We start from the raw sequence: 26960 nt of genomic DNA, 5'->3' as shown, positions 1-26960 counted from the left end.
GAAGGTCAAATAGAAGTCACTCAGTTGTTTACCCAAATTTGACTGTTTTTTCCCCAACAGATGTTGGGGAAAGAGAACAGCTCCCAATTGTCCAGATTGAATAGCAATTGTCTGATGTACAACACTGATCAAAGCTCATTGCTTCTGGACATTTCCCGGCGCAATGCCGAGAATGTTGTTAACTTTGAATTAGTTTCGCTTTTTATATGAAAAAGCGTCATCAACACGCGAGAAGCCAAAATAGCAATAATTTTGTAAAAGTCGACGTAAATAAATCTAGATGCAACGCGCTTTCCCAAATCGTACCTATTATTTAGGACCCATATAAACAGTTGTAAGTGATCGTAACGACCCCGGAACCGTGTGCGAGAAAAGCCTTTTGAAGACCTACACGAAATGGTCACACGCATTTTGCCTTGTGTGTGTGTGTATATATATATATATATATATATATACACACACACACACACTAGCGGATGGAATTGATAAGCATGTTTAAGTTAACGTTTATAAAGTGAAATTGACAGGTGCAAGGAAGTTAAATCGCGTTTGACCTTGAAACATGACGTAAGCAATGGCTGTTCGGTTAAGATTTTGTGCGGGACAGTTTTTACTGAACTTTGGGGAAGGAAAAGCAGCTCCCCCGTTTATTAAGGGAGTGTCTCGAAATGAAAGCAACTGTCTGATGACGGTGAAAAGCCAACATTGACCAAACATTTACATCGCTTTCTGGAGACCACTGGCTGTGGGCCAGGGAGGTGGCTATTCAAATAAAGTTTCGCTTTTTTATACCGGAAAATGAAAGCAACATGCAGCGATCCAAAAATCTGGAATATTTGGCTTTTCAAAGTCAGGCAAATTAAATAGACAGGCGACCCCCGTTAACTAATAAATATGATTTAGACGGGTTATAAAAAGTTTTATGAGTGAGGGAGCCGAGCGAGCAGCCTCTGGAAAAAAGCCTTTTGCAGACATACATACATACATACATGCACACATTTTGCCTTTTATATATATATACTAGAGGGGGGAACCCGGCGATGCCCGGGTGTCTTGAGGTAAATCAAAACTCCGGAGGGGGGGGGGGGTTAAAAAAAATGTTTTGGTAAGTAAGTATGAGAATCGAACCCGTACCCTTGAGTTGGAAATTAATGTGTGAAGAAAAAAAAAAAAAAAAAAAAAAAAAAAAAGGGAGACGTTACCCAGTAGTCCACCGCGACATACAACATACTCAGGTTTAAATTTATTTATTAAACTATAAAAACAGGCGTGCGCAATAAAAGTTAACTCTGCTGCTTCCATTTGACCTAATTAAGAAGGTCAAATAGAAGTCACGCAGTTGTTTACCCAAGTTTGACTGTTTTTGTTTTTTTCCCCCTAACAAATGTTGGGGGGAGGGGAACCAGCTCCCAATTGTCCAGATTGAATAACAATTGTCTGATGTACAACATTGATCAAAGTTGATTGCTTCTGGACATTTCCCGGCGCAATGCCGAGAATGTTGTTCGTTAACTTTGAATTAGTTTCGCTTTTTATACGAAAAAGCGTCATCAACACGCGAGAAGCCAAAATAGCAATAATTTTGTAAAAGTTGACGTAAATAAATTTAGATGTGACGCACTTTCCCAAATCGTACATATTATTATTTAGGACCCATATAAACAGTTGTAAGCGATCGTAACGACATCGGAACCGTGTGCGAGAAAAGCCTTTTGAAGACATACACGAAATGGTCACACACATTTTGCCTTATATATATATATATATATATATATAGATGACTAGTGAGGGGTACCCGGCGTTGCCCGGGTGTTTTTCGGGGTATGTGAAAAAACCCCGAAAATGTGAAAAAAAAACAAAAACCCGAAGCCTTCACGACGCGCAGTTGGAAAATAGTAAAGTGTTAAAAAAAACAGGTGCGCGTTTTTGATTGACGTGACGGCGATAGGTATTCAGCAGTTACAATTTTGTGCGGGACAGTTTTGAATGGGGGTGAATAAATCGGTTTGTTTGTTTTTAAAAACCCGCTCCCTGTTTATTAGGAGGAGCGAAATGAAAGCTACAGTCTGATATAACGAAGTCAACATTAAACAAACGTTAGTTAGCTCTCTTGAGACAACTGGCTTTCGGCCTGTGATTAGAGTCGAGTTTCGCTTTTTTTTTTATACCGAAAACCGAATGTAATGAGTGCCGATGCAGGGAAATGTCGAATAATTAACGTTTGAAAGTCAATAAAATTAAATAGACAGGCAAGCTCCGTGGATAACTGAGATATTACAATTTATAGATGATATAAAAAGTTTTAAGTTGTGAACCGAGCAAGCGCTTCTTTGAAAGAAGCCTTTTGTGGACATCGAGGAAAAGCGTACATACATACATACATACATACATTTTCGCTTTTATATATATAGACTAGCGAGGGGTACCCGGCGTTGCCCGAGTATTTGAGGGATTAAAAAAAAAAAAAAAAAAAAAAAAAAAAAGTAAGTATGACGATCGAACTCGAACCGTTGAGGCAAAGTTGTGAAAAAAAAATAAATAAATAAATAAAAAAAAAAGTGCGACGTTAACCATAGCCCCACTGCAACATGCTTACAGAAATATGTTTGAATTTAATTACTTGCTAGGTGCTCGTTTTAATGAGTTAATTAGGTCAGTTTGACTGCGGGATTTCATTTACTGCTGAACGCTTTATTCCTCGTCCCCAAGATGTTATAGGAAAAAGACTAACCCACATGCGTCGAGCGATAAATATTGAATATTTATCTTCCCGAAATCGAGCAAATTAAATAAACAGGCGAGCTTCGTTGTTAACTGAGATATTACGATTTGTATGTGATATAAAAAGTTTCAAAAAGTTGTGAACCAACCGACTGCTTCTCTGAAAGAAGTCTTTTGTAGACACACAGAAAAAGCGAACACACATACATTTTCGCTTTTATATTTATAGAAGACTAGCGAGGGGTACCCGGCGTTGCCTGGGTGTTTGGGGGAAGGGGTTAAAAAAAAAAAAAAAAAAAAAAAAAAGTACGTATGAGGATCGAACCCGAACCCTTGAGGCAAAGTTGTAAATTAAAGTGTGAAAAAAAAAAAAAAAAAAAAAAAAAAGTGTGATGTTAACCATTGCCCCACCGCGAGATGCTAACGGAAACACGTTTAAATTTATTTAATTAGTTGGATTTAGCAGGTGCCAGTTTTAATGAGTTAATGAGGTCAAGTTTTGACTGCTGGATAGTATTCATTTACTGCTGAACGCTTTTTTTCCCCCCGAAGATGTTATAGGAAAGACTAACCCACATGCGGCGAGCGACAAATAGTTAATATTTATCTTCCCGAAATCAAGCAAATTAAATAGACAGGCGAGCTTCGTTGTTAAGTGTGAGATATTACGATTTGTATGTGATATAAAGTTTTAAAAAGTTGTGAACAGAGCGACCACTTCTCTGAAAGAAGCCTTTTGTAGGCACAGAAAAAGCGAACACACATACATACATTTTCGCTTTTATATTTATAGACTAGCGGGGGGGTACCCGGCATTGCCTGGGTGTTTGGAGGTGTGTGGTTTTGGGTAAATCAAAACAAAATAAAAATCGTTGTCTGGGGTTTTTTTTTTTTTTTTTTTTTTTTTTTTTTTAAAAACAAAGTTTTGGTAGGTAAATAGGAAGAATCTAAGTTGAAGCCTTGAGGCGCAGTTGGAAAATAATAAAGTGAAAAAAAAAAAAAAAAAAAAAAAAAACGTGCGACGTTAACCATTCACCGACCAAGAAATAGTAACAGATGTTTGAATTGACAGGTGCCCGCAATAATTTTAACTCCGTTACTTCTATTTGACCTCATTAATGAGGTCAAATAGAAGTAACGGAGTTAAAATTTACTGTGGGGGCAGGTTTTTTTTTTTTTCGGTTGGTTTACTCAACTTCGACTGGTTTTGTTCCCCCACTTAATGACGTCAAGTGGAAGTCGTAGAGTTAACATTTTGTGTGAACGTTACGACGTAAGCAATAGCTATTCAGCAGTTCACATTTTCTGCGAGACAGTTTTTAATGAGGTCAATAACCCAGTTTGTTTTTACATAACTTTGGGGAAAACCAGCTCCCATTTATTAGGGGAGTGTCTCGTCTCGCAAAGCAACTGTCTGATATGACGACGGTAAGCCGACATTGACCAAATGTTACATTGCTTTCTAGAGACCACTGGCCAGGGATTCGAATCGAGTTTCGCTTTTTTATAAAACGAAAGAAATATGTGGCGATCCCAAAATGTCGAATATTTAACGTTTCAAAGTTGGGCAAATTAATCAGACAGGCGAGCCCCGTTCGTAACTCGTAAATATGATTTCCACGTGATCTACAAGTTTTAAAAATGAGCGATAGCGTCGAGAAGCCGCCGAAAAAAATCCTTTTGCGGACATACATACATTTTCGCTTTATATATATATATGTATATATATATATTAGATGAAGCTGCCCTGACAAGAATCTAATTTTATTTTATCAGCTTCAAGTATGGACAACAGTAAAACTAATTTTCCTCCTACCCAATTAAGATTTTAATATCAGCTGAAAATCACGAATAAAGCAGAAAATGTGAGCCACCTGACATCCAGCAGGTTCTCATAAAAGAGAACCTGCTGGATGTCAGGTGCGTGTGTGTGTGTGTGTGTGTGTGTGCGGGGGGGGGGACTACTAGACAATGCGAGATCTAGACCATATGTAAAAGGTTGAATATTGAATGCAGCAACAACTCTTGGGAACATACCAGAAAGAGCAGTCGTACATCATCCACTATAACTATGCAATTCCTTACAGCTACATACCTAGAAAACTTAACCTGTTAAGTTTTGCTACCACTTATGTACCCAGCCATCGTCTTTTCTTTGACGGATCGGAATCTAAATTCGAATTGTGGCAGGTAAAATTTCTGGGATATCTAAGGATTCGAAAACTACACAAAGTGATACAATCTCCAACAGAGAATCCTAATGACCCTGAATTTCTCGAAAAGAATGCGACTTTTCGCAGAAGTGATTCAATGCTTAAACGATAGAAGTGTCTGATAAGAGATGCATTAGATGACTTGAACATATTAAGAGAACATTATCAAAAGGGAAACCGAAAATTACATCACTATACACAGAACTAACGTCTGAAACGTAACGTGGATGAAACTATTACCGACGTTATAAGGGCAGAAACAACCGCCAATGCCTTAAAACTCTCAGGTGAAATAATGTGATAGCTTGTTGATATCAATGACCCTACTTCCAGCTAATTTTAAACCATTTTCAACTGTTATAATGCAAAAAGACAAACCCATAAATTTCAGTGAATTTAAAGTGGCATTGTGTAGTTATCGGATGATCGTGGACAATAACTCCAGCAATATTATGAAGTTCAAAAATGCTTCTCGAAAACAGACTACCAAATTACGCACCTCACTGCAACGTGTTCCCCAAAAGTAATTTCCCAAGAAAAATAAAATTATCTGCTATAATTGTGGACGACCCAACCACAAAAGTTTCCAATGTCGATATAAACGCTCTAAAATGGACTCCATAAAAAACATTGAGAACTTTGAACATACGTTTCTATTAACATGTAACTTTGACAATACCACAAACGGTAAAAATCTCCTTGTAGACTGTGGTGCTACAGCACACGTTATCACCAAGGAATCTGATTTTATTAATTTTGATTCAAACTTTAATTCAAAGTCATTTTGTCGAACTTGCCGACGGTAGTCAAATGATATAGTCTTGAAAAAAGGCGATGCTAAAATATCCCTAAAAAATAAAGGCGAAATCTAACTATTGTAAAAAAAGAAAACAAAAAATGCTCTGTTCATACCTACATTTAAGCAAGATATTTTCCGTGCAGGCTGCAATTAAACAAGGCGCGAATATACAATTTGGCCAAAACAAGTAAAAATTGATATACCCCAATGGAACTGTATTTGACATTGAAGAAAATGGTCGACTATTTAAAAATTACGGTTCCCTCAAAAACTGCCTGTCACGACTTGGAAACCTGGCATAAAATTCTAGGACACTGCAATACAGCTGATATTAAAAAGTTACCAAATGTAGTCGAAGGCATGAAAATAATACCTTCAGACGATCTCCCAAATTGTGATGTGTGTGCATAGGGGAAAATGACAAAATATATAAGCAGAACGCCAGACAGAAAGGCCACGAAAATTCTCTCACTTGTGCATTGTGACTTAGCAGGTCCGATCAGCCTGATGAGGAGAAATAATCTAAGGTATGTTTTGAACTTTATTGATGATTTTTCCGGTTTAATTATAGTTTATTTTCTAAAAAACAAATCTGACACTATCCTCGCCACAAAGAAATATTTAGCTGATATCGCCCCGTACGGTTCAGTAAAATGTATTCGCTCAGACAATGGGACCGAGTTTACTAGTAAAGACTGAACTTCTATTAACCACCGTATTAGACACGAGAAACCGGCGCCGTACTCCCCCTTCCAAAATGGCACAGCTGAAAGGGCATGGCGAACCCTTTTTGAGATGACAAGATGCCTACTTATCGAATCGAAATTAGCGCATAGTTTATTGACGTACGCTTTAATGGCAGCAGCATATCTCTGAAATAGATCGTTCAATAAAAGACGAGGCAAAACGCTGTACGAAACGTTTTGCGGTGTAAAACCTAAAATGAACAGAATGCCTCTATTTGGTTCTGATTGTTTTGCATTTATAGAAAATACCAGTAAACTAAATACTAAAAGCGAAAAAGGTATTTTCGTATGATAAAAACAGTCCATCATATTTAATCTACTTTCCAACTCAGAATGCCACAAAAAGGGTTGTGTAAAATTCAATGATACAATAAATTAAAAAAAAATGGCGATCCAGTGGATGAAAAATGTAATATTACCTAGTATCTTAATCGATCACAATGAAAATATTAATAACGACAATTAAAGTAAAACTTCTGATGAAAATATAAACTAAACACGTCGATACCCAATAAGGGAACGAAAAAGGCCAGACTTCTTACAAATTGAAAAGATACAAGATTACACAGTGGATTACTATTACTTGTTGAACAGTGCACCGGAAAGTTATGAGGTGATTAATTCAGAAAATCACCAAGAATGGGAACAAGCTATGATATCCGAATTGAAAGCTTTATCTGAAAAAAACGTACGAAATAGTGGCACAACCAACAGATAAAAAATATAATTTCACACTGAGTTATTTAAAAAAAAAAAAACAAATAAATAAAATAAAAAAAATAAAAAAATCAGCTTTTGGCAGTGAAACTTTTAAAGCAAGATTTGTTGCAAAAGGTTTTTCACAAATTTCTGGAGTTGAATATTGTGCAACATTTTCACCAACGACAAATTTAACGACAATTAGAATTTTATTGCAACTTGCCGCTCAATACAGTTTAAAAATACATCAAATGGATGTAAAAAAAATGCTTATTTAAATGCTCCGATTGACTGATCTATATTAACCCTACAGAGGGATTTAAAATGAAAAATAAAAATTGCGTATGGAAATTGCATAAATCGTTATATGGACTAAAAGTGCACACAATTGGAATTTAACTCCATAATTATTTAATAGAACAGGAATTCAAGCAATGTCCTGTAGACGCATTCCTGTATACCAAAAATATAGATAATAAATTGATTTGGGTTTGGGTTGACGATATATTACTTGCCTCAAACTGACAACACTTTAAAAGATGTTAATAAATTAAAGAAAAATTTTTAAATGGATGACTCGTGGTTCCTTGGTATAAAATTTACCTGTGAAAATGAAACTAACTACGAACCAATCACGATACATTGAAAAAATTCTGCTCAAGTTCGGAATGCAAGATTGCAAACTGCGTTCAACTCCTGTCGAAATGGACATAAATAAAAATATAGGGACCGAAACAAAATCCATAGATAATTGAATATATAGGAAAATGGTACGGAGCCTCATCTACTTGAGGACCGCAACAAGGCCTGACATGTTACACTGTAACAAAGCTATCTCAAAACTTATCGAAACCGACAATTAAGGACCTTAATTGTGCAAAACAATTCCTTCGTTACTTAAAAGGAACCGAGAAACAATCTTTAATACTTAAATAGTCTACATATCCTCTAAATTTAGGATTTTCAGATTGGGGTAACTGAGGATAGAAAAAGTATAACAGGGTATTGTTTTAGACTGTCACAAAACTTAACAGAACTATTAAACCTAACAGGAATATGAAAATAAATAATGAACTGAAACTGGCACTAACCCTAAGGTAATGTTAGCCAACTTCCTTCAAAAGGAGAAAGTTCCATGCGAATATGAAATTCAATCTCCAGTTGTATGTATATCCCCGTAATGATGTTAGGTTTTTGCAACTCTTGCAAAGAGGTGTCTATGTACCCATACATACAGAGCTTGGTATTCCCAAATTGTTCATAAATTTGGTACTGACCATGTTCAACATTGCTTAACTTCAATGACCTAATGAGAACTGGTGTATCAATGATCATGCTGTATTGATGGGATATGGAGAAAGAAACCTTAGAATTTAGTGTCCCTAATACTGGGTTAAACAGAGGCGAGGTAAAGATAAAGTACCAAGGTCCTATATGCACAACATCAAAAAGTAACTAGAATCTTAGGAAGATCTCCATTCCAGTAATTATAAGATTTGACTCGTGTAAAGGAATTTCAAAAACTACCTGGCAAATATACCAAGTGAATCAAATGCAAGAGATTCAAACAATTGCACTGAAAGGGACGGTTAGGATGTTAAGATCTCTTGGTTGGAAACCTTAAAAGTACAGCTTTCTGAAACTTGAATTAATACTTTATCCTGTTGAGAATCACAAAATTAAAAAATGAACCTAAAATTTTAAGGGTTCGGTTACATTAATCAAAAATGTCTTAACCAAGAGGTTAGTAGTATTAATATCCCCAGCTCAAGGATTATGTCAAATGATCATAAGTTATTTATGAAGTACAGGCACTAACACTTGTAATGTTTAAACGATTTCCACATGAAAAATATACCTTGGAGGTACATATAGTAAAAAATAAAATGTTGGCTGTTAATACAAATTTGATTACATATTTTCAAGTAGTATGTATTTGCAAAAAAAAAAAGTCAAGATATAAGATCAAACATGCTGCATTTCTTTAACAAAAATAAGTAAAGCAAAATAATATTTTTATATTTCGTTTTTGTTTATTCAGTACAACCACATGTTCATTGTCTCTCATAAAATGAACTATGACGTCATAATGTTGGTAGTTGGGAACCCGCAGTAATAACGATCCCAACTAACCAGCTTACTACATCACAGTATGTTAATTGCAGCCAGACTTTGCTGATAGTATTCTCAATGATATTCAAAATTTACATGCCGTCCTATATTAAAAAATTAAAAATAATTATCTAATTTTCATATTAAAAAAAAAAAAAAATACAAATATAAAAAAAAATTAAAATGAAAAAAAAATTAGTAAAAATCATGGTTGCTCTTTACATAAAAAAAAAAAACAAAAAAAAACTGAAAAACTTCCAATTATGTGATAGTTTGAAAATTAACTATTTGTAAAATATCACATGAACAAAAAAATACAGTATTGCAACAATGGAAATAAATAAATGAGTGAATGAATCCCATTCCTTTAGTGCAGAGAATCCCTGATTCTCGAGATCTGGACTGCAAGAAATAACGGTTATCCCCGAAATAGGGATAGTATGACTAGTTTGTCCTTAATTTTAGTGGGCTATTTGGGAGGAAAAAGAAAAATGCTTGGTCTTTAAGGGCATAAAAATACAAGGGAGAAAATATCTTTAAAAAATCTGATTTGGAAAGAGGAAGTGTGGATATGTATATATATATATACATATACTTATGGTTAATTATATATACATTCTTATATACACGTTTTATTAGATTGTTACCCATTGTGGGTAGTAGCAAGAGCATTCAAATTGGCTAGTATTATTTTGCTCACCAGTTAACTGCGGGCCCACTTGTGCGAGATGCACTTTCAAAAATTACTAAGTTCCTCTGAGCAACTTTCAGAGTATTTTTGGTTTGTTTTTCTTTTTCTTGTTAAATAAACAATTATTTGAATTTAACTGACATTGTATTTTAGAGTGTATTTCTTATTTTATTTTTTATATTTTTTCAGTACTTTACATATAAAATTTTCTTCATTCATATTTACATAAAACCAGAGGCCGGTAACAGCAGTAGCTACCAAATCAGTAATCTCTCTGGTCTCAGATGATACATGAAATAATGAAAAATGCCTCAAGCATTTATGGATTTGGAAGTCAATGAATTGTTTCAATCTTTCACTCCATAATAAATCCCACAACTAAATGAAAGACACAGTATTTTAATGTAGTTATTTTATTTATTTTTTTTAATTATATATACATATACATGTATATATATAAAATTATATAAATATTCATGAAAACATTAGCTTAACACACACTCAAATCTTAGACAACTTTCTTCCTCACTCACAGACACACCACAAACACAAGTGGACCATGATCAATTACCATAATTTTTTTTTTCAAATTAAACCTGATATATTGACACTTTTTTTTTTAATAACTTTCATGGATATATGTAAATTTGTTCTTTAATGAAAGGGACAGGTAGGGAGAGAACAGCAACTAGTAGTTTTAAGGGAAAAACGGAGGTCTACGCAGTTTACATACATGTATGCGCCAGGATGGTATGCATGTAAAGATACTTACAATGACTGGTCAATAAGTAAAGGAGAAAGAAAATTTTGAGGGAAAGGGGATAAAAAAATTTATATAAAAAAAAAATTTATATAAAAAAAAAAAAAAGAGGAAAAATAATGGAATGTATTTTTTTTAAATTTGTTTTTTTTTTGTTTTAGAAAATTCAATTAACTGTCATTTTTTTTTTTCATTAAGTTATAATCACCTTAGGTGCATTCAGACAGCTCCACAACTCATATTAGGGCCTCTCTGCAGCATCACAAATGGGACACAAAACAGTTATCTTTTTTTTTTTCTTTGTTAGTTCACACCAGTTCCATGTAACAAACAGTAGTAGTAGTAGTAATAGCGATGGTGGTATTAGAAGCAGCCGTGCGTGCCAACAGACCAAATAGGTGGACGGAGTGATGCAAAAGAGGGATGGGGGAAGCAACATCCGTTGGGCCATCTGGGTGTTAGCACGCTTACAATAATGGCCAGCTTGTGACACTACTGCCATGACAACAGCAGCAGTAAAATAACTGGTGACAGGCTGAAGAGGGGGCGGTGGTGGCGGTACACATTGATATCAACACAAACTAGCTGATGTCCTCGTAGCTTGTCATCCAACAGCTATGACAATATCCTACAATGTTTCTTCTTCACGGCAAACAGCGCCATTAACAGAGGGAGTAAAATAAAAATTAAAAAAATTAATGATATGCTTTGTTTTTAGTCGATGTCTATCAGTCAGTGGTGGGATGAGGGGGGAAGTGGCAGATTAAAGCTCCCAAATTTTATTGCAGAAAGGAAGGGGACATAATCAAATAAATCAACCAAATAGGTTCGAGAAGCAGTTTCTTCCAAAACCCTTTTTAAGAAATTAACTATTTTTTTTAATAAATGCAATTGGGGAAGGGTTAAATTAAATTTTTTTTTTTTTTTAAATCTTAATAGGGCCAACCGTGCAGAGTTGGACCAGAGATCTGTAACGCCAGTTGGAAAGAAGTCTCCCAACAGGTCTTCAAGAGGCACATGCTGTTCGATACAGTAAATTGGCAGCGTGTAAAAAACTTGACAATGGGAAGGGCAGAAAATTAGGAAAAAAAAAAGGGGGGGGGGCAGGAATTAATCACATTTTTGAAGTGTTGTAAGAATTCTTATATTGCCTGTTTCCAACAAGCATACAAATTCAGCATATTATAAAGAATCTTTTGAAGATGGCAGCCAGGTAGAGAGGGGCTGGCTGCTATATTTTAATAAAACTTTATATTATCTCAGGACGTCCAAGAAATGAGCTAGCTACCTGTAACAATGCTACACTGACACACCAACATCTCAACAATCCATGCTCTCCATTTAACATCATTAAATGAAGGATTTTAAAAAAATAAATAAAATAAAAGGGGAAAAGCCTTGATAGAAGAAATGTTTGCGTGTTTGTTTTGTTTTTTTTTCTTAGCGGAAACTCAAGAATTAGTTCTTGTTAAAACCGCACTTCAACAGAACGTGATTTGCAGTATGACAGGACGGCATATATACCTTTGTTTTTGTTTTTTTTTTTAATTTTTTTTATTAATTTTTTTAGTTTCATTTACTTAATTTCATTTTTTTTTTTTTTTTTGTAAACCATTGTAGTCTGGCTAACCTCTCTGGGGGAACAAGGTGTAGAACCAGCAGCAACTATTATTTTATCTACAAATTCTAAAGAAAAAAAATTTTTTTTTTAGATTCTTTTTTCCTTTGCATTTTTTTTTTATACCATATTTTGTAGAAAGCTTTGTCCAACTGACAAGACTTAAAAAAAAAAAAAAATTAAAATAAAATAAAAAAAAAAATGGAATAAAATACAACGAATAAACAAGTTGTGCCACAAGGCAGAATAGAAATGAATAGAAAAGTCAGAATAGAATGAATTATCACATTAATGCAGCAGACGGAAGAGAGCAGAAAGGAGATATGTGGGGGGGATAAAGGTGTGCTGAATACACAAATTACAAATACATAAGGAATGATACAGACACATGTGCAGTATCTGTTCATATAAGATAGAAGGGAAGGGAGTGTGTGCTAAAGGGAGAGCGTGTATAGCTATATTATGAAGCAAGGTGTTATTACATGGACAGAAGAGAAGGAGGCAACGTCATTTTTTTTTTTTTTAGTGACGCCAGCAGGAGACTGGGTTCCTGAAGCAAAGATCTTATCTACCAATAGGTGAAAAAAGGAGAGCAAGATGTGAAAGGCAAAGGGTGGGAGTGGAGGAGAAAATACTGTTAACCTTCCGTTTTCTTTTTCTCTCATGGCTAACCACAATTGCAATAACTCAACCGAATAGGGTTGAGGAAATGACTGCTTGTCGTCACAGTACCATCTTCAGAAAACAATGTCAACACAAAATTCTAAAATATCTACAAACACAAAAGCTCAGAAGTGGCCTTTTTTTTTTTTTTTTTTTTTTTGAAGGGTTATTTTCGATTGATTTTCAATTTTTTTGGGGTTTTTGTTAAATAAATTTTCATCTTTTTGGTTTTGGTTTGTTTTTAAACTTGAAAACTGCTTTTTTTTTTTTCTTCCCTCCCCCCCTTGTAACAATCTTATACGTTGGTAACATGTTCTTCCTTCTGCTGAATAGTCCAGTCACTGGTTCTACATTGGTGTTACCCTGTAATGAAATCACGCTACTTAATGTGGTTGATTGCTCGGTTGCTTTAATATGTTGCTGGCTTAGCTGCCCCACCAATCTTGAACTGGTTGAGCATAGGTCCCACCGTAGGAACCACCATAGCCATTAAACTGCATGCAATTGTAGGGATTGAATGCCGGGGTTGTGTAATTGTTGACGGTGCCAGGTGGCTTGGGTTTAGTTTGGTTATTGTTGGTTGGTGTACGGTAATCACGTCCACCAAAAGCTGTAGTGTATCTGCAAAAATAAGAAAATGACAAGATTAATTTATCTTCAATGAAAATCAAAGATTAATTTATCTAATAAGCTTTACATTAGTGTTCTACAATTCCTTAGGTAGTGCATAATTATGCAATTCCGTAGCTTAAAAAAAAAAAAAAAAACAAGACATTAATACCTCATTTGGAATATTAACTTAATTCATCTATTAATGATTAGTAAACCACAAATAACTATTCAATCAGTACTAAAATATTTAACTTCAGTTTGTGATGTTTTGGCAAGGATTACTATGTCAAAGTCGAGGGATTTCACAGTTCAAATACATGGCGATTCGATAAACATTTTCTCCCTCTTAATTATTTGCATCAATTCATTCCTATCCCCAATTCTTTAAATTCACCTTTCCTCTTATCTACAACATTCATGTACAGGTGAAGCATGTAAAGTGACAAGCAAAGTTTTTTTGATGTGTATATAAATAAAATATTTATCCAGACATTTCATCTATGACTGACTAGGTTTAGAGATTTGAAACCAGAACCCAAGCAGCTGGCAACTAGTGTTCTACCAACTGATAGAAATTATATTGTATTTTAAACAAAGTTCATCTTTTTTTTTCATGATACTGATAGCTGAAAGTACTTTATCCTTTTTAGTGCCCTCCACATTAACTTCTGCATGCATATATATATATATATATATATATATATATATATATATATATATATATATATAAAAAACTTAGTGTATGTGTTAGTTTGTTCCCTACAGATGCCACAATGGCTGGGTAGAATTTTTATGAAATTTTACACAAATATACTTCATGTATCTGGCAGTGTTCTTAGATTTTGTATCAGATTGACTTTTATAAGTACTAATAATCAAAAAAAGTTCTATGAAAAGAGGAACAGGCGATTTGGACTCAAGTTAACACCTTATACAGCCTAACATCACAAGTGCATTTGAGAAGTTTTATTACCAAACGAGCAGATTGGTCCAGCATATAAAAATCAACACTATGTTCTTTGATATGACTGGGAAGTGTTTGAAATAAATGTTTCAGAGCACAATTGAACCATGATACTTGATCTTTGCATTTTAAACATTCCTCCCATTGCACAACTTGAGCACCAGTTCTTTTTCTTTGAGCAGAACCATACATCTGCATGGCACTCTGGAGAGACCATCTGCATGGTTCTGATAGCACTTAGCTTCACCCCCATAGCCAATCCATTTCCTTCCGCCAGCGATCGCAAGGTTCCTAACCATCGCCTTACTAGCATCTTGCTTGCTGCACTCTTATTCACATGTGCCTTTACAGTTAAATTGTTGGAAATCGACCTGTGCACACATTCCGAATCAATGACCAAGTAACGCTACTGCCTCGCACTAAAGGGCCAAATTAACTGCTATGAGTGCCGCGCTGAACTCGACTAGATCTATGTGTTAAGCATCATTAGTTGGACATAGCCAACATACATCCGCAATGAGTGTCCTATTTTCTTCCAATACCACTTCCATACCTATGCAGCTTGCATCCAGCCAGATTATAATTTCTTTACTGTCCATACACCCGTTTTCTTCAATAGAATCTGCTTCTTGTACTCTGCTAATATGTGACAGAGAGAAGGGTTTTCCATCCTATCATCCCAACCATTTGTTATAGCAGTTGCCAGGCATTTGATAAATCCAATTGCCACCCTGAGCCATCCGCAAGTTTGCTAGAGAGTAAATAGATGCCAATAGGTTAATCCAGCAGGGATTTTTGGGAATTGGACTTCATTTCCATCAACAAATGCCATCCTTATCACAGATCTATAAACCAAAAACTCTGCCTCAGTCAAACTGGATCCTTGGAAACCAACCCAGAGTCTAAAAAATGTTGCATGCAATGCAGAAACTATGCTTTTATCAACAAGAATGTCATCAACATATGCCGATATGGCACCTTTGATCGTATGGTCTTCAGATATGATAGGGTCTATAAAACTTATTAAGTGGTGCCACATTCAGTCCAAATTCCAACTATGTAGGACAAAAGCGCTGACACCTAGAAATTACTGTTTGAAACGACCATAGTGCCTTGTCGACAGATTTGAAGATATGCCTTTCACAGATCCAGAAGTGACACATTGACTCCTTGTCACCGCCACCCGATTTCTACATTCACATGCCTGTATTAGCAATGAAAGCATCCACAAAATCGTTCAATTCACAGTAGTCAAGTAATGCACACACCTTCTGCATGCCTGCCATTAAGGGAATTGGACCCATGGGTGGGCTAAGTTCTGGATATATAGCAACAGCCATCAATTCAGCTGCCAATGTAGGAGCATTGATCATTCGTTGACATCTATGCTGATGATGACCATCTACGGCAACACATCAAAGGCTGTAAATGACAAAGTTCTCTCTGATTCTCTCTCCTCTGATCTCAAGCGCGTGGTTCAGTGGGGGAAGATGTGGCTGGTTACCTTTAATGCATCCAAAACCAAACTCCTATCCTTACATCATCAACGCTCTGATCCCCATCTGGCATCAATTGTGATGGATGGCTCTCATCTGGGTGAGGCCCCGTGTTTTGACAAGCTTCTGGGTTTGACCTTTACTCCTGATCTGAAATGGAACACTTACATCAAGCCTGTTGCCAAGGTCGCTGGAAAGATGGTGGGATCCTTCTACCGCTCCAGAAGATCTCACTACTGATGCAATTCTCTATCTATATAAAAGCCAAGTACGCCCAAGGATGGAATACTGTTGCCATATCTGGGCAGGAGCTGTTAAAAACAGCCTATCCTGCCTTGACAGAGTCCAAAATAGACTTCGTGGGGGATGCCCTTTTCTCTACCCTGCAACCTCTCTCCCACAGAAGAGACGTTGCGAGCCTATCCTTGTTTTATCGTTATTTCCATGGCAGGTGCTTGTCTGAGCTCCAATCTCAGATCCCCCCCCCCTCGCCAATCTTTCACGAAAAACACCAGTCTAGCTGAATCCACTGTGAAAAATTTCCCCCACTCTATATCTGTGCCTAAATCAAAACGCGGATTTCATGAACAAAGCTTTCTTAGAACTGCACGCCTGTGGAACTGTTCCGTCTGCCTGCTTCCCACCGGACTACAACTTGGATGTCTTCAAGTCCAATGTTAACAAATTCCTAATGAACCGCCCCCTTAAGTAAACACTTCATCAAATCTCCACACTAACGTAATGTACTTGCAATAACCCTTATCCCTGAGTGGCTTCCGGGCCTTGATAAGTGGTGATCACTGTAAAAAAAAAAAAGTTACAAACAAGAAACCTTAGAGTTCCTATTTTGACATTCCAAACCAAACGATGTAGGACGAACTATCCTAAGAATCACAGAACATAAGAATTTACGAGTTTGTTACTTACCGCCTAGCTCCACGCCTAATACCACCTGGTGGTCTTGAATCATAAGCCATGGATTCCAACCAAGTTGGCACCTCCTGTTTTGATTCCACAAGAAGATCCAAAAGATCACGGATAACATTTTTATTTTTCTCATTAAAAAAGCTGGTGGCAAGACCTGTTTGGAAAGAAAAAATATTTTTCATTAAGTGCGAAAAAGAAAAACACGATGGGCAGATGGGTTAAGTGCCTATCAAATGTTTAGTTTTAGATTTTGCTCAAGCATCTCTAAAATGCTTAAAGCCGAAATATTTTAACTCAGATTAATGGAAACAGTGTTTTGAGTTTCGAATTCAGCATGGCACCCTGCGATTTGTTAGGTTTTGACAACTAAAATGATAGTTTTTTGTGAAAATAATTTTAAGGTTAAAAAAAAAATGACAATGTTAAATTCCAACCCAGAAAACCCTTCCCATCGTTAGAAATATCACTCATGGAATGTGATGATTAAAGAATCAAATAAGGGAAACGAGAGTTACAAGGGTGCTAAAAAGGTCCACTTTCAACTCTTTATAATCACTTGAAGCCAGTTTACTCAGCAGTGATAAAGTCTCCTGCGTCTACTTCCACCACTGAAATGAATCCTCACCTCTTGCAAGTAGTTGTAAAGCTACGTAATGGTGAAGTTTTTTTTAGAGCATTTAAAAGGAGTAAATCGCTTATGATTAAGTTTAGATTGTGATTCTTGTATTTCTGTTGCAGTTTCCAGATTTAACTCAACTTCTACTTGCTTTAACTTTTCATTTGTTACTGTAGGTTTATTTGAAGCTAATTCATCTAACAGGTTTGAAAGATACAGTTTTACTTTTACTGTGATCTTGACTCGCAGAGTTTGAAATGTAATCCTGACGATTCTGCTTCATTATGATCAGTAGAAATATGTAGAATCCAATTCTTAGTGTTTTCCATGTCATTCTTTTGAAATTTAAATATAGACCTTGAATCTAGGAAAGTAAACAAGTTTTTATCATTTAGATCGGATGAAAATCTTGTTTCCATTGATTCATTGAATTGTTCAGTGGTTAAGTCAGAAATGTCAGAATTAGATCAGACATCTTTTGAAAGAAAACCTCAAAGCTAATGTAGGTATTATCGATATAGCTTAAGTTTTCTGACTGTTTTGGTGATTTCTTCAAATGGATTCAGTAACTAGACAATTTTTTTTAACAAATCCCAATAGCAAGTTACGGTAGGAATTTTATAGCGTCTCAAATTCTCATGAAAAAAAATTCTGGTCTGTGCTTCACAAATAAAGTCCTTTCTGATTAATGTTTACCAGATAAAAAAATATTCCGTCAATCTGAAAAACAGCCAAGTTTGTTTCCTTATTTTAAAACTGGTAAACATTAATCAGAAGGGACCTTTTCTGGACTTTCAACACAAGGCAGAATGATCCACACAAACCGAAAATAAATCACAGCATTAACTTGAACAAAGCCAATACAAAAAAAAAAAAAAATAATATTAAAATAGTACTTATGCAGAGAACATTTTGGAAACACATATCTTAAAGTGAAGGAAAGGGTGTTTTTCTAACAAGTCTACTTTCACCTAACAATTTAATGCAAAACAAGTGATTTGTGCGACAAGCAGTGAAGGACAACTGAAGTTTTTTCTACATGTGTGACTGAGGAAGGGGTTGAGGAAACCACCTCAAATGGATAGAATGTGATCAGTGTCAAGTGAAGAATTCAAAATCGCAAAGACATACCAATTTTGTAAAGAACTATCATTGATAAACACGCAGTTCTTTTATTAAAATGAAATTTATGTTCAACATGTACGCTTACTTAATTACATCGCCATAAACAAAGTGAAAAATACCACAAATAGTACCCTCAAGAAAATAATTTTAAGTACATGGTGTAAAGAGCTGCAAAATTCCAAATCTTTATAATGAAGTTGCAGCTGGAATTGTTTGAAAAATAGACAATCATTATGTCTAGAATTATATTGAATGTTCATATTAATTGCCATTTGTTTTATTTGATACGTTGAAAATTGTCCATTAGTGGAAGTTTGCTATTATAAATGATGCAATGTTTACATCTTACACCTCAAAATTGAACGCCAAAATTGAATTATAATTGTAGTTTTACTTCCAACTGTCTTATATTAGGTGTGATGAAAGTATCTTGTGACATTTTTACTTTGTCAGTTGGTTTCAAAGTGGCCATGTTGTCATTTACACATGTTCGTGATTCTTCACTATCAGCAGGGTAGTGTATACTGCCGATCAGTGAAAAGTAGATATAGTATCCAATTCTAAATGTTTTCTACGTCAATCTTTCAAAATATTTGAAAGATGGGTCCAGGAAAGTAGGCATACGCAAGTTAGATTTAGATAGGATGAAAATCTTGTTTTGATTGATAACCTTAATTGTGCAACAATGGTAAGGATTCCACTAAAGCCAGAAATACTAGAATTAGATTGGATAGCTTTTGACAGAAATAACCGTAAAGCGAAATTTGAAGATCTTATTGAAATGGCTAATATTCAGTAACTGGACTCAGGAAGTGGATATTTTTTCAAACATTCCATTGGTAAGCTGTTATGGTAGGAATGTTAACACATAATGCAAGAGCTTTTCGTTGTTCTTTATTTTCAGTATATGTTGAATTCCACCATGTGATCACATCTTGAGTTTGTTTTTTTCCAAATTAAGCTGATCCTGTATTTGAGTTAATTTACTAATTGCTAATAGAAAGCAACTAAAGTGAGAAACTACATTCCTGTTAGCTGTAATGGTTGTCTTTTCAGCTCGAATTACAATGTATAATAGTTCTAAATCACATTCTGACATCTATATATTTGTTTCTCAATCCTGCAAGACAAAGAAAATTTTATTGAAGATTTTATACTCATCCAGAACATTGTGCAGTTCTTCACTTATTGCACCTGTGTGCACTAGAAAATGGACCCACTAAGCACAACTCTGCACTGGTTAAAGTTATTTGAAAACAAATGACCTGTCAAACTCAAAGGGAACATTATCTGTTGTAGCTGTCCAAATGTCTGTAGTTCATGAAATGCTAATTTCAGCAAGAAACAGTTGAATTTGTTTTACTTTTGTAAATATAGCGAAAATTATTTCGCAGTTAAGTACGTTTTTGATAGAATGCTGTAATTTGAACAAAGTTTTGCAACAAGCCTATTAAATCCAATGTCAGATGTTACAAAATATGGTTTTGGTGTTTCACTGGAGGCTCATAGTTGCTGCCACTTGTTCCGAGAATGTCCCTGAATATTCATTGTGCTGGCTTTTATTTGCAACTTTTGCTTTTGAATGAAGCTTTCTACCTTTGTGAAAGTTTTGGCTGATTTGCCACCCTTTGATGTGATGGTTTGACATAACTTATAAGCAGCTGTATTCTTATTGTATTGGGATTGACATCAAAATACTTCCAGCAGAAACTGGTTGCCACAATGGTTGAAGGCTAATATTTAGTCAATTTCTTGTGTATTTAAATTATGATATCTAATTATCAATTTCTCAAAATATACATTATCTAAACCAGAAAAATAATACATATGTAATGGTAACAAGAGTCTGAAAATGAGGAACAAGAGTATGACTGAAGAAAATTTATTTTTGGTTCGCACATTGTTGTAATTTACTGTACAATTTTTCAACATAAAAACCAAAAGGTGAAGTAATAATTTTCTTTGATTTATAGTAAAAATGGTAATTCGATAGGATGAGAAAGGAGGGAAATTTTCCATATGCTTACATCTATTTGTCTCAAATTCAATGCAGTGGTAAAAGTCTACATGTTAATAGCGCGTCATGCCTGTTATTTGATATGGTTTAAACGATGCAGGTCTCTTCAATAAATTTTCACTAGCAGGCAAAAGAGCAAGTTAACTTATCTCCATTTTCCAATATAATTAATATTAGTATCATTTAGGACAACAAAATTTGCTTATAAATCTTGCCAGTAGATGCTTACCTAAATTGCCTACACGGCCTGTACGCCCAATACGGTGCACATATTCTTCAATATCACTGGGTAAATCAAAGTTAATCACATGACGTACATTAGGTATATCAAGACCTCGAGCAGCAACCTGAAAAAGAAAACACATTTAAGATTTTGTTAACTACTTTTTTATTATTTGAAACAATCACATATGTAACAAGTATGAGACAGGTTTTCATTTTCATCTTTTAAAACTGAAGATACAAAAACCTTTCATGCAAGTTTTTTTTAATTGCTATTGGTTTACATTAGTCTCGGGAATTCATCTTGGCAACAATGTCACAAAAAAGAATTTCAAAACAATTTACTAAAAACTACAAAAAGAAAAAATGCATTCAACTTCAAAATGACTGATCCGAGTTTATATTTTAATGAAATTTAAGATTAAGTTGATTCTTAGATCCACTGAAATATTAAGTTGATTTAACCTGGTTTGGGGGTGGGGGTTAACAAAATCTTTGATAGAATGAAGAGATTTAAAAAATTCTGAGAATTTTTAACTAACTATGAAAAATCAAAATATACAATTTTTTAATGCAAACAATCTTGGTAGTCAAATTGAGTTTCGTGAATTTTAATACAAAATATGGCAGTTCCTGGTTATTCCTCCCAATTTATTTTCTTTACAAAACTACCTTGATCAATTAATTTTTGGAATAACATCTTTGTCCATAATGGATACCTACATAAAGATTTGTCCATTTCTGTATTTTTAAGTCAAATTTCAATTATATAAATGCAACTGTGTGTGTGCATGCGCGCGAGTTTGTTCCTTAGACTCTGAAACGGCTGAACAGATTTTCTTTAAAATTTAAAAAACTTTAGTGTCTGGGAGTGATCTTTTCAATTTTGTCTCAGAATATCCCTGATAATTACCAACAATCGAAACCGTTATTTTCGTTTATCTTTCATCGGTAAAGCCATTTTTTTCCCATGTCGCTTAGCAACAGGCTGTGAACATTCTATGGGTAAGTTGATGGCGTGTTTTTTTTTTTTTGCATGACGTGGTCTGTATTCAAACCCCACACATAAATTTCCTAATATTTTTTGTTAACTGGAAAGAAGTTTATAAAATAATTTTATAGAAGAAACAGTAAGTGCTCTTGAGTGAAATGTAGAATAACATTTTAGACTGCTACTGCATGGAGGCATGTAAAGCTTCTTCCCGAGCGATTACACGGATTTCAATGACAAAAATATAAGGGTGTCAAATATTCGTTGATCATTCAATCACGAGCAACATCAAGCCTCCCTGCTAGTTTTTAAAACTAGATAATTTAGTTGCAATTCCATATCTTTATTGCAATATCAACCCTTCCTATCAGTAAATACTTAGGAAATACTATAAATAGGTTTGATAGTATTATGGTGAACACTGCTTGATTTTCATTTTATAAGTTAATAAAAATTCTTGCTCCAAACTTTATAACTAAGAGTAAACTTTGATATCAGTGCAACTAAATTTTAGCTTATAGTTTCCAAAAGTCTTAATTCTGAAACCATACCCTAGTAAATTATTGAAAATAATTTCATATTTTGTATGTGATATTCTACAAGGTTGTATAAAAATCTTGTCATGCATACTAAAAAGTAATTGTAGGAAGAAATGATTGTACAAACCTCAATGTATGACATCAATGAAAGTGGATAAATTACATTTTTAATCCAAACAAGGCATATTGCCATTTAGATGTAAGAGGGCCATGTTCATAGAACATGTAAGGAGATGAGCAAGACGTCGGTTTACATTATATTTAAACGTCTGCATGTCAGTAAAGCAGGTAACAGAAGGAATTCCCAAATTTAGTAATCTGAGGGAAGATGCTGTTAGAGTAGAAGACTTTCTGGCACCTATGGATCTTTACAGCTAAAGGGTGAGATTTTGTTGCTAAATAGGTTGGTCGGGTCGGGGTGAGGTAATGTTCAGGAGGTACAAACGCGAGGAGTTCAGAACACATTTCATTAAAATATTTGAAAAGATGCATTACTGCGATGGTTGGTTGGTTGGTTTATTGGGGCTTCACGGCATATTAACCACTGTTGGTCATTTAATGCCAAGCTATGTATTTAGTTGAGATAGTTTTTGTTTTTTTTGTTTTTCAGAGTTATATATTTTAAAATTTTTCGAATTTTTACGGTTTAAAGTGATTTGAAGAGTTGTATTTTTTTTTTTTTTGTATTTGATGATTTGGTGTGGTGTTACCTTGTGAAACAATTCTTTGATTTCATTTACTGTATTCTGTTAATATAGGTTTTATTGTAATCTGTCGCAGAAAGTGCATTTTGGTTTTTCTGTTGCTTCGATTAGATACGATTGTGTTAATTTGGTGTGTCTGATTCTCATTAGAACGATATTTTCTCTTCGTCCTTTTGTTTTGTTTTTGTGTTTTATTATGGGTTGGTGCTCATGTAGTTTGGTTTGGGTATATGTGTCCCATTCTGTTTGCCATTTATTTTTGTTATATTCCCTTATTTTTCTGCTGAAATATGTGTATGGTATTTTGATGTTTGGTATATTTTTGCTAATGGCTTCTTTGGCTAATTTGTCAACTTCTTCATTGCTTGGAATACCAACATGACTTGGTATCCAGGCTAAGATTATTCCTTTTTTTAATAATTTCATTGTATTTGTTCATTATATCTAATATATAAGGATGCTCTAGTTCTTCTCATCTTAGAGCTAAGATGCATGACAAAGAATCGGTATATATAATGAATTTTTTCTTATTGTCGTTCTTAATTCAAGTGCCATTTTGATTGCTTGTAGTTCTGCTGTGTATATTGATGCGTCGATGGGAAGTCTTATTTGGAGATGGTTCTGTTTTTTTGTTTTGGCTCCATCAGTGTATATTTCTTTGTGTTGTAGGTTCTTTTCTCTGAGTTCGCCGAAGTGGCTTTTATTTATTAAGTTATTGGTATTGTTTTTTTGGTATTTAGTAAGAGTCAGATCAGTGCTTGGATCTTTCAAAGTTCATGGTGGTTTGTTGCTTACTGTGTGTGTGTGACTATGTTATTAGGGTTTTCGTTAATTTGAGTTAATATTTCTTTGATGCGATATTCGAAAGAAGGTATGTTTTTGGGTTTGCTGGTATAAAAGTTTGTATATTGTAGGTTGAAGGCTTTTTTTGTGTGTTGGGTTGTTTGGATCACTTTGTAGTTTTATTGCATATTGTGTTATTAATTTCTGCCATCTTAAATGTAGAGGGGGTTCATTGGCTTCTATGTATAGGCTTTCCATGGGTGATGTTTGATATGCTCCCAGACTAAGTCTTAATCCTTGGTTTTGTATGGTTAATAATTTTTGGAGATAGGATTTACGGGTGGAGCTATGTGATGTATCCGTAATCTAATTTTGATCTTATGTGTGCCTGGTATATTTTTAACATTGTGTCTTGGTCAGCTCCCCAGTCTGTTTTTGATATTACTTTTAAAATTTTCATTGCTTTTTGGCATTTTTGATTTAAGTTAGTGATCTGCATATTGAAATTAAGTTTATTGTCCAGTGTGATACCTAGAAATTTCATGTGTTGTGCTATTGGGATTGAGTTTCCTTGTATTTGTGAGTCCAGATGATATTTGTTTTCTGCAAAAATGAATACAGATAGTTTTGTTTTGTGCCAACTTGAATCCATTTTTACCGATCCAGTTTTCTATTTTGTTTAAGCATTGCTGCATCTTTCTTTCAATTGTTATATTTAATGCAGAATATGCAATTGAAAAGTTATCTACAAATAATGATATTTCAAATTATGCGTCGACAATTTGTGTGATTTCATTCATTTTAATTAAGAATAAGGTGGATAATATGCTACCTTGTGGCACTCCCCCTTCTTGCTCGTATTGATCTGATAGTGTGTTTCCTTGTCGTACTTTGTAGTATCTTTGAGACAGGAAGTTTTGTATAAATATTGCCATATTTCCTCTTATTCCCATATTGTGTATGTCTCTTTGAATTCCATATTTCCAGGTTGTATCGTAGGCTTTTTGGATGTCGAAAAAGACTGCCACCACGTGGCGTCCGCGTATGAAACTGTCTAATAAATGATTCTAGTCATACTATTCGGTCGTTTGTGCTTTGTTTTTGTCTATATCCACTCTGATATTTTGATAAGGTTTTTTTCCAGGTACCACATTAAGTATTTATTTATCATCCTTTCCATAGTTTTGGAGAGGCAGCTGGTTAGGGCTATGGTTTGGTTACTTGCATTTTTATTTGGTTTGGCAATTGGTATGATGGTCGATTCAAACCAGGATTTTGGTATTTCTCCTGTGTTCTATATTTTGTTATATATGTTAAGCAACAGTTTCAAAGATGACTCTGGTAGTTGTTTTAGGAATTGATAATGTATATCGTCTGGACCTGGAGTCGTATTTCTGCTTTTATTTATTGCTCTTTTTAGTTCTTTTATGTTGAATGGTATGTTGTATGTTTCTTTGTTATTAGTTGTAAAAGTTTTTCTTTCTGCTGTTTCTTTATGAATTTGGAATGCTGTTGAGTACTGTTTGTTTGATGAATTTTTGTAGAATTCTTCAGCTAGTAAATTAGTTATTTCTTTTTTGTTTATGCATTTTGTTCCATCAGTTTTAATTAAATGATTTATGGTATTTTGTGTTTCTTTTCCAGCTATTTTCTTTATTATATTCCATGTTTCTTTAGTTGGTGTTCGGTTGTTTAGCTGTGAAATACAGTTTTTCGAGGATGTTTTTTTTTTTTGCTTTGTTTTATGGTGTATCGTGCTTTGGCACGCATCTATATTTTTGTAAATTAATTTTTGTAGGGTTTTGTTTGAATTTAAGTGTTTTTTTCTTTCTTTGACAGCTTTTTTGCAGGTTTTATTAAACCAAGGTTTGATTTTTTTGTGGGGTCTGTTGAAGTTTTGGGTATTGTTTTGGTGGCAATATTGTTTAAGGTTTGTGTGAAATGTTTTAGTGGTTCTTCTTTATTTAGAATGTTCGTGTCTAATTCTGTTCTGCATAGATTGGTAAATGTTTCCCAGTTGGCTTTATGTAATTTCCATTTTGGGACTTTTTCTTCCGATATTTTTAGATTACTTTTAAGTATGATGGGATAGTGATCACTTCCGTGTTGATCTAGTACATCCCAATGGAAGTCCATATTGTTAAGTCTATTGCAGACATGGATCCATTGGCTGGGTGTATGTAGGTATTTTTACCATTGTTTAGTATACATAGGTTTATTGTATTTAGGATTTCATTTATTATATTGCCTTTGTTGTTTTGATTACTTCCCCAATGGTTGCTGTGCGCATTAAAATCTCCATTATAAATGGGGGGTAGGAGTTGGTTAATTAGCATGTCTATTTCTTTTTTTTTTATTGGCTGATTTGGTGGAATGTATATGGAGCAGATTGTGATTTTGCGGTGTAGGTTAGTCGTTAGTGCTATTGCTTGTAGTTCAGTGTTAATTGGAGGATTGTGTGATGTATAGTGTTATTGATTAATATGGACACTCCTCCGATTGCTCTATTTGTTGTTGATATGAGTTGTCGTACATGTTATATTCTTTGAATTTGTAGTTGTGGTTTTCTGTGAGTAGTGTTTCTTGTAGACATATTGCTGCTGGATTATGTTTGATGATTTCTAGTATTTCTTTGTGATTAGGTTTTAGTCCTCTGCAGTTCCATTGTAGGAATGTTTTATGATTTGTAAGGTTTTGCATGGGTATTGTTTTTATTTTTCCTTATTTATAGGTTCATGGGGTAAGAGGGATATCTTTTGATTCCTCAGTCTCCATGACTTCTTGGTTTTCGAGTCCTAGAGGCATAGTGTTTTTTTTTTTTGTTTATCTCTATTTTTGGATTGGGAGTGTGGTTGTGGCGTGTTGGGGAGTTTAGGTTCATGCGCCGCAGAGGTTGTTTTGCTGTTCCGCCAGCCCCTTCTTTCTGGGGGATCCTTTGGCAT

General features: G+C 34.6%; 1 protein-coding gene across 4 annotated transcripts in view; it reads right to left on the bottom strand.

Moving 5' to 3' along the window:
- Window positions 1–12166: 12166 nt before the first annotated feature.
- The window catches only part of LOC145297551 (putative ATP-dependent RNA helicase Pl10), a 56450-nt gene continuing 41656 nt past the window's right edge, over window positions 12167–26960 (bottom strand). For all 4 annotated transcript variants that reach the window (XM_080143519.1, XM_080143520.1, XM_080143521.1 and 1 more), the window contains 3 exons: window positions 21009–21126; window positions 17022–17175; window positions 12167–13643 (listed from right to left, as the gene is read on the bottom strand). In XM_080143519.1, the coding sequence (XP_079999645.1) occupies window positions 13448–13643; window positions 17022–17175; window positions 21009–21126 (468 nt within the window). In that variant the 3' untranslated portion in view covers window positions 12167–13447. The remainder of the gene's footprint in view (window positions 13644–17021; window positions 17176–21008; window positions 21127–26960) is intronic.

Source organism: Euprymna scolopes, chromosome 18 (assembly GCF_053919585.1).
Source record: "Euprymna scolopes isolate OS-2025 chromosome 18, ASM5391958v1, whole genome shotgun sequence".
In the NCBI taxonomy this organism is placed as follows: Eukaryota; Metazoa; Mollusca; class Cephalopoda; order Sepiida; family Sepiolidae; genus Euprymna; species Euprymna scolopes.
The sequence above is the reverse complement of the archived record's forward strand: the minus strand, read 5'-3'. Positions and strand labels throughout refer to the sequence as shown.